This window comes from Calidris pugnax, unplaced genomic scaffold (assembly GCF_001431845.1).
Source record: "Calidris pugnax isolate Ruff unplaced genomic scaffold, ASM143184v1 scaffold431, whole genome shotgun sequence".
NCBI lineage: Eukaryota > Metazoa > Chordata > Aves > Charadriiformes > Scolopacidae > Calidris > Calidris pugnax.
This window is the reverse complement of record NW_015091459.1, coordinates 287,980-303,343: the sequence shown is the minus strand read 5'-3', so window position 1 is coordinate 303,343 and position 15,364 is coordinate 287,980. Positions and strand designations below refer to the sequence as shown.

Genomic DNA, 15,364 nt, shown 5'->3' with positions numbered 1-15,364 from the left:
CAACCAAAGCATCTTGCTCCAAAAAAACACTTGAGGCAGAGCATCCCCTGGCACTGAGTGGCCACCCCTGGGGGGGACACGCATCAAACTGTCACCTTGAGAAGGAGGGTGGGTGTTTTGAGGCTCTGAGCATCCCAGTGTCTACCCCCTTCCCCAGGCTGGTGACCCCCGGCACCAGCAGCACCCATCTGCAGCAGAGATGGGGTCACCCTGGGCAGGGCCCCCCCTCCCCCGGCAACCAAGAGCCGCCCTCGTCCTCCCCACTCCGACAAAACCGGCACCGAATGAGGAAGTGGGAGGAGGAAAAAAAAAAAAAACCTGACACATTAGTTGCAATTTGTAGTTAGAGCAGAAACACAAAAGCAAAGCTCTTCGAGATGGACCTGGGCCCTTGGTGACAGCAGCCCCGAGCGCCCCGTCCCCGGGGCCGAGACACAAGGACACCATGGTGAGTGCAAGTGGGGCCCTGGCTGAGCTCCCCCAACCCTGTCCCCCTCAGGAACCCTGGGGATGTCACCCTCTTCCTGCCACCTCAGGGTTATCTCAGCCCTGTCCCCTCCTTTGCCCATCCTGGTCCCTCGCTACTTTTTTGGGAGGTGCCAGGAGCCCACCCAGTGTCCCCGCTGGAGAGGGGATGGTGGTGGCCAGGCATGGGGACAGGAAGGGGAGCTGGGGCTGGGTGAGGCGCTGGTGCAGGTGGGGAGAAGCTGGGACTGGGGGCCGGGGGCTGTGTTGGTGTCCCCGGGAGCGCTGATCCCAGGGGATGGAGGGCACCAGGCGTGAGATGGGGTGTGACACAAAGTGGGTTTTGATTTTGCCATCACCGTCGCGGTACCCGCAGGAGAACCCCTGTGTTCCTCTTGGCCCAACTTCCCACCAGTGCTTCTGGTTTAGCCTTGAGGAGAAGGACTTGGGGGTGTTGGTGGATGAGAAACTCCACATGAGCCGTCAACGTGCACCGGCAGCCCGGAAAGCCAACCACATCCTGGGCTGCATCAAGAGAAGTGTGGCCAGCAGGTCACGGGAGGTGTTTCTGCCCCTCTCCTCTGCACTTGTGAGACCCCACCTGGAGCTCTGTGTCCAGCTCTGGAGTCCTCAACACAGGAAGGACATGGACCTGTTGGAATGGTCCAGTGGAGGGTCATAAAGATGATCAGAGGGCTGGAGCACCTCCCCGGTGAGGACAGGCTGAGAGAGCTGGGGTTGTTCAGCCTGGAGAAGAGAAGGCTCCAGGGAGACCTTATAGCGGCCTTTCAATATCTGAAAGGAGCTCCAGGAGAGTTGGGGAGGGCCCCTTTGCCAGGAAGTGCAGTGACAGGACAAGGGGGAATGGTTTTAAATTGGAAGAGGGAAAATTTAGATTAGATATTAGGAAGAACTTCTTTACTGCGAGGGTGGTGAGACCTTGGCCCAGGTTGCCCAGAGAAGTTGTGGCTGCCCCATCCCTGGAAGGGTTCAAGGCCAGGCTGGATGGGGTCTTGAGCAACCTGCTCTAGTGGGAGGTGTCCCTGCCCAGGGCAGGGGGGTTGGAACTGGCTGATCTTTAAGGTCCCTTCCAACACTAACCATCCTGTGATTCTACAATTCTGTGGTTTCAGCGCTCATGGTGTGGGCAGAGCAGAGCAGGGGCAGCTGTACCCCCCCAGGCCAGCTCAAACCAGAACCCAGGGTTGGACCTTGCACCCTGGCACATGCAGGAAACAGGGGCTGGACATGGGGCAGCAGCCAGAGCTGGAAGTTGATCTGGGGACAGAAAAGGAAGATGAAAGCTCTTAAAATTAGGGAGGTGCTCAAACATGGAGTAAGGGTCTGCAAGGTGCATGTCCTTCAGCCTGTGGCTCTGCTCCTCCACCTCTCGGGGTGATGCTGTCCCCAGACATTTCTGCCTGGCCAGGAAGGGGGACGGTGGCTGCGCCGAAATGGGTCCTTCTCCCACCCACAGTCGCGGTTGTCACCTCTGAGAGGTTTCTCAGATGCTGTCCCCCAAAAGATGCAAACACTGTCCTCTCCCTCCCACCACCCCAGACCTGAAGATGTTTTATGGCCCCATGAAGGGCTGTGGGGCTGTGCAGCCATGACCCTAACCCCTGCCCAAGGGGTCCTAGCTCTGGGGTCAGCCCTGGTCCCCAAAGCCCTGGAGAAAAACCCCATCCCCAAATGCTGCCTGGGAGGTGACAGGTTGTGACAGCCATGCAACACCCCGTGCTGCTCTTCTCTTGTTTTCCGGTGGTTTTAAGATGTTGGCTGTATCTGGGTTTATCCTGTCGTGACACAAAAGGTGTCACCTGGGGCTGCATCCGCTTCCCGCTTGGGGCTTGCAGGGTTTTTTGGTGGCTCAGACCTGAACTTTGAAGAAAAAAACAGATGATGTTTTGCAATCTGCAGGGCCTCTCCCCTCCCTCAGCGATGCTATCATGGGCCCTGAGCACAGGCGTTGGCTGTGGTGGTGATGGTCCCCATCCCACAGCCCTTCCTGGGGCACTCCTGGGGGTGCTGATGGGGGTCCCCACGCAGGCACCCGTCGTTCAGAGCAAAGTCCCTTGTGCAAAGCAGATCCAAACTGCTCCTCAAAGCCCACACCAGGGGCTGCTGAAAGCTTCTCCCTGCTCGGCTTGAGGATGGAATGGCCTCACAGAGGCGCTTGGTCCAGGGACCCCCTTCCCCAGGGACCCCCATGGTGGTGGCTGCCGAGCTCTTGGGCTCTGGCTGGTCCCTTCGCTTTGCCCTGGGACAGAGGAGGGGACAGAGGAATCTCCTCCCCAAAACTCTGGAAGCAATTCCCTTTGTGCCCCCGCTCCCTGCAGGGATGCTGCTGCAGCCCTCCATCCCCCAGGGCTCGCCAGGGGCTGAGTTTGGGCAACACCACAGTGTTGAGGGAGCATCATTCCTCCTCATCCTCCCTGGATGAGACATTTACCCAGCTCTGTGAGCCCTGGCCCCTCGAAACCCCCCGTGCCACCCCTCGAGATGTGCTGAGGAAAAGCCAGGCTGACTTTGCCCTCCCAGAAACGGGGTGGAAACACCCGCAGCCTCGCAGATATCCGGGACAAAACCTTCATTTCAAGCGTGTGGGTGTTTTCCCCGCAGCTGCACGGCCTCAGGTGCCCCAGCTGAGCCAGGAAAGCACCTACCCCGTGCCCAGAGGAAGAGGAGGTGCCACGAAGGCCCGCGCTTGCCCCTGACAGCTCTGAGCAGTCGTTTGGCTGCAGGAGAAACTCTGGGTGTCGGCTCAAAAGCGCCGAGCTTGCAATACAGGAAATGCTCATTTTTGCCTTAATTTGGTGCCGAAACCAGCTGTGTCAGCCCAGGGTGCCCGCGCTGGAGGGCTCAGGGTGATGGAGGCAGGGGACGGGGAACTGAGGTGTTTGGGTCCTTGTGGGTCCTTCTGACCTGCTCCTCTCCACCTGCAGCAGAAGGTTGTGGCCAGGTTGGGTTGGGTTTTCCAGGTGGCTTTTCTAAGAGCTAATTAGGGTGGAGGGAAGGAAGAGGAGGGGAAGGCAAGAAAAAGGCCCATAAACAAGAATCAGGAGGAAGAGAAGCTCCCTGTGTGGTTTCAGGCTGCGTGAGCAGCCCTGAGCCCCCCCATGTCCATGGGGCCCATGGGAAGGTGGTGGGACAACGAAGCCCAAAGCTCCTCTGCTGGTGACGGGGGCTGGAACTGCACTTGGGGTTGGGGGAGGGACATGGATGGTGGTTTTGGTTACAAAGCCCAGCAGAGAGGGAGGTGGCTGGGGGGAGCAGAACGGTGCTGCTGAGCTCCTCCATGCTCCATGATGGTCCCACCATCCCCCATCACGACAGTTCTGCCGAGCATCCCCGGGGTGGGGGAGAAGGGGGCTGTGGGCAGCCTGAGAAAATGGGGGGCTGTGGGGAGGGTGCAAAGGCGTCGGGGTCCAGAGGCCTGAAATCTTGAGAGCCAGCAGGAAAATGAAGCAAAAGGGGAAGAGAAGAAAAGGGAAATGGAAAGAGTAAGAGGCCGGGGGCGACGGCGGGGGAGGGTGAGGGGGGAGGAGAAGTGAAATCAGTGCTGGGAGTGCTGGGGTGAAAGCGGAACCCCGGGGGCTGTGGGACGGGGGCAGAGGAGCTCCAGATGGGGGGTCCCCTCCCGGGCACCGCGTTCAGCAAGTCTCCTCTGTGGCATCGAGGACCAGGGGCTTTTGAACAGGTTTCTTTTGGCACAGTGACATCCCACACTCCCCTCCCAGCCCAGGGATGTGTTTAGCCCCCCCAACAGCTTAAATCACAGCCCAGTTTTGCTGTTGCCCCACAGCCCCCACAGGACATTTGGGGGGAGTTGGGGGTGGGCGGGAAAGCAGGAGCTGGCATCTCCCTGGGCAGGGAGAAAGGGTTTGGGGGGGCACAGTCACAGATCTGCCCCACTGCAAAGGGGATGCAGGGATGCAGGGGATGCAGGGGATGGGGGGATGCAGGGGATGCGGGGATGCAGGGGATGCGCGGTGCTGGGGATGCCCCCACCAGCTGCAGTTTTTGCCTTTCCCCCTGGGTTATTTTTGCCTCCCCTTTGAGTCATAAGCAGAGCCCGTGCAGCAGGCACGAGGTCCTTCGTTTCCTCCCTAAGGAGCAGGGGTGGTGTTACAAAGGTGCCCTCGGGCTGTCAGTGCCCCGGGTGCCCAACTTGTGGTGAGGCAGGATCTGGACAGAGGGATGGGACAAGCCCAGGGGCAGCCACGCTGGGATTTTGAGCTTGGACAAGTTCCCAGAGGGGCCAAACCAGCTCTCTGCACCTCCTGAAGGTGCCAGTTTGGTGACACAACTGGGGATGGGAGCCAGTTATAGCTACCAGCAGCTCGGGGGGAGCTGGGGGGTGAGGGATCCAGGCCTAGAGCCCCACTCCCATGGATGGTGGCCCCGGGGCAGCCGCTGTGGCCCTCTCCCCACAGGGCAGCAAGGAGCGCTTCCACTGGCAGAGCCACAATGTCAAGCAGAGCGGCGTGGACGACATGGTCCTGCTCTCCAAGATCTCTGAAGAAGCCATTGTGGAGAACCTCAAGAAACGTTTTATGGATGATTACATCTTTGTATCCTTCCTGGGGCAGTGGGATGTGGACAGAGAGCAGCAGGGCTGGGCTCCAAGGCTTTGCCAGGGCATGGGCCAAACTGGGGCTGCCCCAGTGCTTGCAGATTGTCCCGTCCCCACACTTCAGTGGGACAAGATTGGGATGAGTGGGAGGAATGCCACCATTCCCAAGCTGAGTTGAACTCACCAGAGATGCTGCAACCGTGATGTCCATCCTGCCATTCCCCAGGACCCACTTTGGTCCTTCCTTTGTGGCGTCAAAGCTCTAAGCAAAGAGCACTGATCACTGAACCCCCCATCTGCTGCCCCCCACTGCTCCTGCGTGCTGGAGACCCACCTGCCTGCCCCAGGAGGGCCAGACCCCGGTGGCAGTAGTGGCCATCATCCCCTCTCACTTTCCTCCAGCCCCTCTGATGCCCAGTGTGCCCTGGCTGCTCTGCACCAACAGCAAAGCCAAGCAATCCCTGGATGGAGCTAGAGCATCCCTGCAGACACGGGGACAAGGTGCCACTCCTCCCTCTCCACCAGGCTTAGCCCACACTGGACACCAAGGAGCCAGCCTGGGGGGCAAAGCTCCCACCCTGCCCAGCTTTGCCCCCCCTGTGCCATCCCCCAGCCCCGATGCTTTTGTGGTCTCTGTCTCCCATGGCACTGACACCACTGAGCACCACGCATGAGGCTTGATGCCTCTCGGGCTCCGTGGTGAGGATGGGGACATGTCCCAGTGCCCATGACTGGAGGCACTGAGCCCTCTCCTTGCCCACCCCACGCCTGCTTGGGGACAAACCCCAGCTCCAGTGGGGCAGGGGACAAAATCCCTGGGGTGCAGAGCAGAGCACAGCGGGGGCTCTGCCGACAGCGGGGCTGAGCTTCTTGTGGCTGTGGTTTCCCTGAAGATGCAGCTCTGTCCTTACAAGGCGATGCTCTGCCCCGGGCCGGCGATGACACCACCGTCCTCCCTGCTCTTTCGGCAGCCCTGGGGCTCTAAATGTGTTTAGAGGGGTTGGGTTTGGGGTTGGCTTTTCTTTTTTCGGAGGAAAAAGAGTACCCCACGCAGCCTCTTTCTTCCTTTTTTTTTGTGCTGCTGCGCGCGGGGCCCCCGTCCAGCCATGACTCAACACCCCGCGCTTCTGCATTTCCCAGAAAAGCCCCTCTCTTCCCCCTCCCGGCTGTCAGGTGGGCTGAAAATCGGACATCGAGGGCTCAGGGTCACCCCCTTGGCACCGCTCTGGCCCCAACCTCCATCTCCCCACCTTCTCCGGGGCACTGGGTGCTCATCCCCATCCTGACGTTGCATCGTTTCCAGGCATGAGTCCCAAATTTGCATCCTCTGCCCACTCTTGGGTGACTCGGGGATGCTTCAAGCAGGGGCCGAGAGAGGCTGGATGGCCAGGGAAAGGCAGGAGACTGTGTTTTCTCCCCTCTCTGTGCCTCAGTTTCCCTGGATGTAAAATGAAGACAACTTCTTGTTGCAAAAGCCAGGGATGGAGCGTGAGCAGCCGAGCGGAGGGTGGATGCCAGGAGGCTGGGGGATGCTGGAAATGCCACTTTTGGAGCCAATCCTCAGGCACAGCAAGGCAGCATGAACAAAGCCGGGGAGCTGAGGGGGTCATTCCTCCAGGAATGACCAGTGGGTGACAGTGGGGACACACCAGGGAGCCCCATGGCACCAAGTCGTGGCAGCAGCTCTACCTGGACCCGAGCTGGAACCCCTTGTGGTGTTCCTGGGGGAGGCAGGGACCCCCCTTAATCACCTTATTTGCACTGATGCTGCCTCTGGGCGACATGAGGAAGGACACACAGACCTTAACCTGCCTCTCAGACCTACATCGGGCCGGTGCTCATCTCCGTCAACCCCTTCAAGCAGATGCCGTACTTCACCGACCGGGAGATCGAGCTGTACCAGGGGGCGGTGAGGCTGCTGGGGGGGGGTCATCCGGGGGTTCATTGGGTTTAATTTGGTGCAAAACACCTGCCAGGGGTGTCCCCCGAGTGTCACCATCCTCCCCCAGCCCTTTGGGTGCTGCAGAGGTCAGTGCTCTCCAAGCACATTGATGGAGAGTCAGTAGCGAGGCTCTGGGAGAAAAATCCACATTCCTGGGAAATTCAGCTCATAAATACACATCAAAGCAACCCAAAAATGGTAAAATCCAGCCTGAGCAACTTCTGCTGCATCAAGCTTCCCAAGGAGGAGGGGAGAGTCAAAAAAAAAACATCTGGCAGGCTGATTAGCTCATCTTTGTGGCAAGAAACTAATTCCCCATCCCTGCCGTGTGCTGCTGCCCCGTGCAACGCGTGGGGAGAGTTAAGGGGGTTTCAAAGGGGGATCAAGGTGGGAAGGGGGGGTTCTGTGCTCAGCGCTGCTGTCCCTTGTCCCCCCCCATTAGGCTCAGTATGAAAATCCCCCCCACATCTACGCCCTGACCGACAACATGTACCGCAACATGATGATCGATGGGGAGAATCAGTGCGTCATCATCAGGTAGGGGCACATCAGGGACCCTGTGCCACCGGTCCAGGGCTGGTTGTTCCCCATCACCCCTTCTGCCCACCCCCTGGGGACATCCTGGCAGCCGGGCAGTGGCCAGAGGTAACTGAAGCCCAGTAGTGGGTCCTGGGGGAGGTCCAGGTGGGTCCTGGGGTGGGTCCAGGTCCCTGGAGGGACCCCAGTGTCCTGGGCCAGGAGCACCAGCCGGGGCTGTGACCGGGTTGTCTCAGACAGGGACCAAGCCTTGTGCAATGTGCTTTTCCGGCTGAGTGTCGCAAGGGAGATGGTCAGGATGTGGGGCAAGGCCAGAGACTTCCCCTTGAGGCTCCCAACTCACCCTCATCCCCTCCAAAATCCAACAATGAGAAATCCAGCCTCTCCTCCTCCAGCAGCTCCTCGCCCAGCCTTGCTCGGGCCCTACTTGTGTCCCAGAGCACCCCCAGAGCACGGGAGCCCCATCCCCGACGTTAGCGCTGCCACGTGCTCAGAGCACATGGCAAGAGGGAGGACACAGCCCCTGTCATCTGCCATCACCCCCCAGCCCCACTCCAGCACGCCAGCCTGAAGCCCCCTGGGACAGGAGGCTCCAAGGTGGCCATTTCATGTCTCCTCCTCTTTGAAATTTTTCCCAGTGGAGAAAGTGGAGCCGGGAAAACAGTTGCAGCAAAATACATCATGGGCTACATCTCCAAAGTGTCTGGGGGCGGAGAAAAAGTGCAGGTATGGCTTCTCCCCCCACCATCACACATGACTTCACTTCCCAACCTACCCGCTCCCTGCCACCCCAATCCCCAGGTCCCCCCACCTGATGGTGGCACCTGGAGCAGCCCCAGCTCCAGGGCTGGGGACAGGCAAAGCCCTGGGACTGTCCCCAGCCCCAAGGCAGGGCTGCTGCAGGGAGGTGCAGACGTGTGGTCCCCTGGCTCAGCCCCCTCCTCTGTCCCCAGCACGTGAAGGACATCATCCTGCAGTCCAACCCGCTGCTGGAAGCCTTCGGGAATGCCAAAACCGTCCGGAACAACAACTCCAGTCGCTTTGTAAGTCTCCAAGGCAGGCGCAGAGGCCATGGTCTGTCCCAACAATGCTCCTGGCGTGATGAGAAAAGGGGCTGGGGGGTAAGCAAGGGGTCCCAACAGTGGGGGGTCTGAGCTGGAGCTGTGCTGGGGCAGGGGAAGTACTTCGAGATCCAGTTCAGCCGGGGCGGAGAACCCGACGGGGGGAAGATCTCCAACTTCCTGCTGGAGAAGTCGCGGGTGGTGAGCCAGAATGAGTGCGAGAGGAACTTCCACATCTACTACCAGGTATGGGGGGCTCGGAGCCAGCTGGGCTACCGTGGGGGCCAGGTAACCATAGGGGCCAGGTAACTGCAGCCCCCATTTCTCTCCCAGCTCATCGAAGGGGCATCCCAGGAGCAGCGGCAGAACCTGGGCATCATGAGCCCCGATTATTACTACTACCTGAACCAGTCGGACACGTACCAGGTGGAGGGCACAGATGACCGCAGTGACTTCCATGAGACCATGGTGGGTGCCCGGGAGGGGGAGCCCCCAAAGCTGGCTGTGGCCAGGCAGGGGCTGACGGGCTGCTCGTGTCCCCAGAACGCCATGCAGGTCATCGGCATCCGGGGGGAGGACCAGCAGCTGGTGCTGCAGATCGTGGCGGGGATCCTCCACCTGGGGAACATCAGCTTTCGGGAGGAAGGCAACTACGCTCGGGTGGAAAATGCTGACTGTGAGTAGAACATTGTCCCCGCTCCAGGGGGACAACTGGGGACACTTGCAGGGACCCTCAGCAATGAATTGCAAACTCTCCATAGCACAAATCCCCTGGCAGAGGAGAGAGAGAACGTCAGCATCTTCCCTACATTAGACATGGGGAAACTGAGGCAGCGAGCAAATGGCACAATCAGAGGTTAATTAGCAAGGGGACCGGTGCCGGGAGTCACTTGCTGTGATTTAGCATAGAGAGGACCATGTCCCAGGTCCCTGGACAGCTGCACCACCGCTGTCCTTTGCAGTTGGATGGGGTTGGGGGTGTCCAGCAGCAGCTACGGGCAGCATGCTGGGGGTGTACAGGGAGCAGAGAGCCCTGACCACCCTCCACCTCACTCTGCCCAGCCCTGGCCTTCCCTGCCTACCTGCTGGGGATCGACCAGGACCGCCTCAACGAGAAGGTCACCAGCAGGAAAATGGACAGCAAGTGGGGTGGCCGCTCCGAGTCCATCACTGTCACCCTCAACGTGGAGCAGGCGGCCTACACCCGGGATGCCCTGGCCAAGGGGCTCTACGCACGTGTCTTCGACTTCCTCGTGGAGGTGCGTGGTGCCGTGGGGCTGGGCTGAGCCCATGGGTGTGGAGGGGATGGTCGCCATCCTCTCCCGCACGCCGCTGGCCCCAGACACCCCAGATGAAGGGAATTCATCCCGTCTCTCTCTGCAGTCTATCAACCGGGCCATGCAGAAGCCGTACGAGGAGTACAGCATCGGGGTGCTGGACATCTACGGCTTTGAAATATTCCAGGTATGTGCTGCTCTGGTGTAGGAGCCCAGCTGGGGACTCCCAGCAAGGAGGGTGGCCGGAGCAGGGTTAGCAACCCGTGGCTCCAAGAACAGTCCCTGGAGCAGCACCCAAAGGCTCTGCTTTTTGGGGTCTCCCCTGTGCAGTGAGAGGAACAGAAGCCAACTCAGCCCCATCTTCTCTTTCATTTTTTTTTGCAGAAAAACGGCTTTGAGCAATTCTGCATTAACTTTGTGAACGAGAAGCTGCAGCAGATCTTCATAGAGCTTACCCTGAAGGCAGAGCAGGTACAGGCTGGGGTGGGCTGGGGGGGGCTGCACCAGCCCCCCAATTTCTGCACCCTGCACCCCCACTGCTGGCAGGTCCTGGTGCCATGTCTGGAGCAGGGGGGCTGTGGCATATCCCATGGGTCAGGGGGCCCACCTGGCTCTCCCTGTGCCCCCCCAGGAGGAATATGTGCAGGAGGGGATCAAGTGGACCCAGATCCAGTACTTCAACAACAAGGTGGTGTGCGACCTGATAGAGAACAAGCTGGTGAGTGGGGTCTACTCGTCCTGGTGGGGGGGTCTCACGGGGAGCCAAGGCACCCAGAGAGAGGGTTGTTGGATGGGCTTGGTGCTCTCGGGTGGCAGAAGATGGTCCTGCTGGGGAGGTCTCCCAGGGAGCCAAGACACCCAGAGAGAGTGTTGTTGGATGGGCTTGGTGCTCTCGGGTGGCAGAAGATGGTCCTGCTGGGGAGGTCTCCCAGGGAGCCAAGACACCCAGAGAGAGTGTTGTTGGATGGGCTTGGTGCTCTCGGGTGACAGAAGATGGTCCTGCTGGGGAGCATCCCTGGGAGAGCAGAGCTCTGCATCCTTAACCTGGGCTGTGGCTCAGCATGAAGCAGCTTTGACCAGTGCGGGACACTCAAGCAGAACCAGGTGCAGGATTGGGCCTTTGGGCACCCACAGCTTGGGTCTTCCTCCCACAGAACCCCCCGGGGATCATGAGTGTCCTGGACGATGTCTGTGCCACCATGCATGCCACCGGCGAGGGGGCGGACCAGACCCTGCTGCAGAAGCTGCAGGCGGCCGTGGGCAACCACGAGCACTTCAACAGCTGGAGCTCGGGCTTTGTCATCCACCACTACGCGGGCAAGGTACGGCACCCCACACCCTGCACCCCACACCCTGCATGCACCCCACGGCCCTACCCACAGCAGCCACGGGGCTGAGGTCCCCTCCTGCCCCCAGGTCTCCTACGACGTGAACGGCTTCTGCGAGCGCAACCGGGACGTGCTCTTCACCGACTTGATCGAGCTGATGCAGAGCAGTGAACAGTGAGTCCTGGCAAGCGCAGGGGGCTTATCCCAAAAAGGGCTGGGGCAGAGGGTTGCCCCCAACATCCAGTCCTGCCTCTGCTGGAACCGCATCTCGGGGTGCTGAGCATCCTGCAGTACCCTGCGGGTACCAGCAGCATCCCCCTGTCGAGCACCCAGGGGCTGCAGGGCTGGGAGAGGGGTGCTCACCCACCAGCACCCATCCTGCTCATCCCTGAGGGGGGCAGTTTGGGGTGGGGGACACAGGCTCAGATGATGCAGGATTTCCCAGCATCGGAAAGCAGAGCTGGAGCTGGTTTCAACTCATCTGAGCTTGGGGAGCCTGGCAGCTCTCAGCCAGGGACTCTCACCTGCCTTTCAGTGGCTTCATCCGGATGCTTTTCCCAGAAAAGCTCGATTCTGACAAAAAGGGACGACCGACCACCGCGGGCTCCAAAATCAAGGTACATCCTGGAGGCATCCGGGGACAGTAGCTGCCTCTGGGGCAGCAGCAGGGTGATGGGCTCCCACCAATGCCTTTAACGCTACAGAGGTCGATCCTTGCAACAGAAACAGGCTAACGACCTGGTGAACACGTTAATGAAGTGCACACCACACTACATCCGCTGCATCAAACCCAACGAGACCAAAAAGCCCCGGGACTGGGAGGAGAGCAGGTAACAGAGACCTCTTGTGATGGATCAGGGAGCCCACAGAGCCTGGGTAAGGGCACCAAGTGATGGGGATGTGGCCAAGACTGGCTTTCCACACATACTTAGCGGAGGGCCACGAAGATGATCAGAGGGATGGAGCACCTCTGCTATGAAGACAGGCTGAGGGAGCTGGGATTGTTCAGCCTGGAGAAGAGGAGGCTCCGGGGAGACCTTATAGCAGCCTTTCAATACCTGAAGGGAGCCTATAGAAGAGCTGGGGAGGGACTCTTTGCCAGGAAGGGTAATGATAGGACAAGGGGAAACGGTTTTAAATTGGAAGAAAAAAGATTCCGATTAGATCTCAGGAAGAAATTTTTTACTCTGAGGGTGGTGAGACACTGGAACAGGTTGCCCAGGGAAGTTGTGGATGCCCCATCCCTAGAAGTGTTCAAGGCCAGGCTGGATGGGGCCTTGAGCAACCTGCTCTGGTGAGAGGTGTCCCTGCCCAGGGCAGGGGGGTTGGGACTCGATGATCTTTGAGGTCCCTTCCAACCCAAACCATTCTATGATTCTATGATTCTATTCCTCCAAAAACTGCACCCTGGGCTGATCCCTCTGTGCTGCCCATGGACCCAGGGGAGCACGAGGTGTGCACTGAGGAGCATGTGGGGAGGAGCAGAGGAGCACCTCTACATGCATCACCCAGAGGTTCCATCTGAGCCCCAGAAGCTCTCACACATGTACAGTGAAGGGCATCCTCATGCCAAGCAGTAGCCAAAGGACCTGGTCAGGTCCCCCACCGACCTGCCACCCTCCAACACCAAGCGTGTCCCTCCTGCTCCTCAGGGTGAAGCACCAAGTGGAGTATCTGGGGCTGAAGGAGAACATCCGTGTGCGCCGGGCAGGTTTCGCCTACCGCCGCCTCTTCCACAAATTCCTGCAGCGGTGAGTGACCACCAGGACGGGGTGGTGGTGGGTCCCCACAGCCTGGCTGCCACTCACGTCCCCTCTCCCCACAGCTATGCCATCCTCACCCCTGAGACCTGGCCATCCTGGCGTGGGGATGAGCGACAAGGGGTGCAGCACTTGCTGCGCTCTGTCAACATGGACCCAGATCAGTACCAGATGGGTCGGAGCAAGGTCTTTGTCAAGAACCCTGAATCGGTAGGTGGCCTGGCTCTGCCACTTGTCCCTCAACCCCGGGGGACATTGTATGTGGCCAAGCATCCCCTTGGACAACCTCTGCCACTTGTCCCTCTACCCCGGGGGATGCTGTATGTGGCCAAGCATCTCCTTGGACAACCCCTGGAAGGGTTTGGGGTGCCGACGTGTGGGAGAAGGGATGTAGCATGGGTGCTGGGTGACCCCTGGCTGGCCAGGCTCAGCACCCCATGTTCTTCTCAGCTCTTCCTCCTCGAGGAGATGAGGGAGCGGAAATTTGACGGCTTCGCCCGGGTGATCCAGAAGGCCTGGCGCCGGCACATCGCCATCCGGAAGTATGAGCAGATGCGAGAGGAGGGTAAGGCCAGGCAAGGATGGGAACACCAGCACCCTTTTAGGGTGCTCTTCACCCAGAGCAGCAGGAGAGCAACAGCTCAGTTCCTAATTGTGGCACTAATGAGGAGGGGGGTGAGGAGGGACCAGACCATGAGATGCCCGGGGTCTTTTCCTCCATCTTAAAGGAGGGCATGGATTTCTGGCTCTAGGAAGACCTTATAACCCCTTCCAGTATCCAAAGGGGGTCTACAAGAGAGCTGGAGAGGGACCTTTTACAAAAGTATGTAGTGATAGGACAAGGGGTAATGGCTTCAAGCTGAAAGAGGGGATATGGAGCTGAGCTGTGGGGAAGAACTTGTTTGGTGTGAGGGTGGTGAGAGCCTGGCCCAGGTTGGGCAGAGAAGCTGTGGCTGCCCCATCCCTGGAGGGGTTCAAGGGCAGGTCGGAGGGAGCTTGGAGCAACCTGGTGTGGTGGGAGGTGTCCCTGCCTATGGCCCAAGGGGCAATTAATGGGTTTCAAAGCCAACCAAGCTCAAGCAGTTCAGATTCCTCCCATGGCATAAAACGAGCCCCACTTCTTGCTGCCATAGTCCGTGTGATGGTTCTTGCAGGGTGGGTGGTCAGGGGTTGTGGTCTGAACCAATGGCACAGAGCCCCATCTGACCGGCATTGCTTCGGGTCCCACGCAGCCTCCAACATCCTCTACAACTTCAAAGAGCGGAGGAGGAACAGCATCAACAGGAATTTCGTGGGTGATTACCTGGGCATGGAGGAGCGGCCGGAGCTGCGCCAGTTCCTGGCCAAGCGGGAGCGGGTAGACTTCGCCGACTCCATCACCAAGTACGACCGGAGATTCAAGGTACATGGACCTGCTCCGGGCTTGGGACAGGCCAAGCCATGCCTCGTGGTGGCCGCCCTTGGGTGAGATGTGTGTGCTGGTCTTGTGCCCCCCTGCAAACACCTCCTCACCCCCTGCTTCTGCCCTTTCCCAGCCCATCAAGAGGGACTTCATCCTCACCCCCAAGTACTTCTACCTGATCGGGCGGGAGAAGGTGAAGAAAGGTCCTGAGAAGGGGCAGATCAAGGAGGTGCTCAAGAAGAAGGTGGAGATCCAGGCGGTGAGCGGTGTCTCGCTGAGGTGCGTCTGGCATGGGCTCCGCACAGGGGGATGTCCATGTGGTTGGGCTTCACCCATCAGCTCAACCAGCTTCTCCATCCTCTGGTGACCCCGGCCAGGCCCCGGTCCCTAGCCCATGGGCCAGCAGGACATCAGGCTGTGGGGAGGAGGTCACCCACAGAGTGCACTGCAGATGGGGCTTTGGAGGCTGGGGCGGTTTCCATCTAAATCACCCTCCAAATTTGCTCGGGGTGGACCCTGGCTGGCACCAGCCTTACCCCTGCTGACACCCCCCCAACTGGGGTTCCTCCCCCAGCACCAGGCAGGATGATTTCTTCATCCTCCATGAGACCGATGCCGACAATTTCTTGGAGTCCATCTTCAAGACGGAGCTGATCAGCCTGCTGTGCAAACGCTACGAGGAGCTCACCCGCACCAAGCTCTCCCTCTCCTTCAAGGACACGTAAGGATGGAGGCCGGGAGAGGTGACAAAACAGGACAGGGTCCCCTCCCTCTGGTCTCACGGCTTCTCTCTCCCCCAGACTACAGTTTCGGGTGAAGAAGGAGGGCTGGGGCGGTGGTGGCACCCGCAACGTCACCTTCGTCAGAGGACAGGGCGACGTGGCCACCCTCAAAGCTGGAGGCAAAACGCTGACGGTCAGCATCGGGGACGGGCTCCCCAGGAACGCCAGTGAGTGCCAGGGGACCCAGGGATTTGGGGGGGGGGCAGGGGAACTGGGGCCACAGGGCATGGCCAG

The 15,364-nt window shown here is 59.7% G+C and overlaps 1 protein-coding gene across 1 annotated transcript in view; it reads left to right on the top strand.

The window, feature by feature from the left end:
• The first annotated feature begins 312 nt into the window (after positions 1-312).
• Positions 313-15,364, top strand: part of MYO1F (myosin IF) — a 27,417-nt gene continuing 12,365 nt past the window's right edge. The window contains exons 1-24 of the mRNA XM_014961626.1: positions 313-448; positions 4,902-5,039; positions 6,861-6,950; positions 7,426-7,520; positions 8,159-8,246; positions 8,474-8,563; positions 8,696-8,827; positions 8,915-9,049; positions 9,125-9,257; positions 9,644-9,840; positions 9,965-10,045; positions 10,243-10,329; positions 10,490-10,576; positions 11,013-11,180; positions 11,275-11,360; positions 11,722-11,803; positions 11,910-12,016; positions 12,839-12,937; positions 13,012-13,156; positions 13,397-13,511; positions 14,179-14,348; positions 14,482-14,627; positions 14,923-15,069; positions 15,149-15,297. Of these exons, the coding sequence (XP_014817112.1) occupies positions 446-448; positions 4,902-5,039; positions 6,861-6,950; positions 7,426-7,520; positions 8,159-8,246; positions 8,474-8,563; positions 8,696-8,827; positions 8,915-9,049; positions 9,125-9,257; positions 9,644-9,840; positions 9,965-10,045; positions 10,243-10,329; positions 10,490-10,576; positions 11,013-11,180; positions 11,275-11,360; positions 11,722-11,803; positions 11,910-12,016; positions 12,839-12,937; positions 13,012-13,156; positions 13,397-13,511; positions 14,179-14,348; positions 14,482-14,627; positions 14,923-15,069; positions 15,149-15,297 (2,770 nt within the window). The 5' untranslated portion in view covers positions 313-445. The remainder of the gene's footprint in view (positions 449-4,901; positions 5,040-6,860; positions 6,951-7,425; positions 7,521-8,158; positions 8,247-8,473; positions 8,564-8,695; positions 8,828-8,914; positions 9,050-9,124; positions 9,258-9,643; positions 9,841-9,964; positions 10,046-10,242; positions 10,330-10,489; positions 10,577-11,012; positions 11,181-11,274; positions 11,361-11,721; positions 11,804-11,909; positions 12,017-12,838; positions 12,938-13,011; positions 13,157-13,396; positions 13,512-14,178; positions 14,349-14,481; positions 14,628-14,922; positions 15,070-15,148; positions 15,298-15,364) is intronic.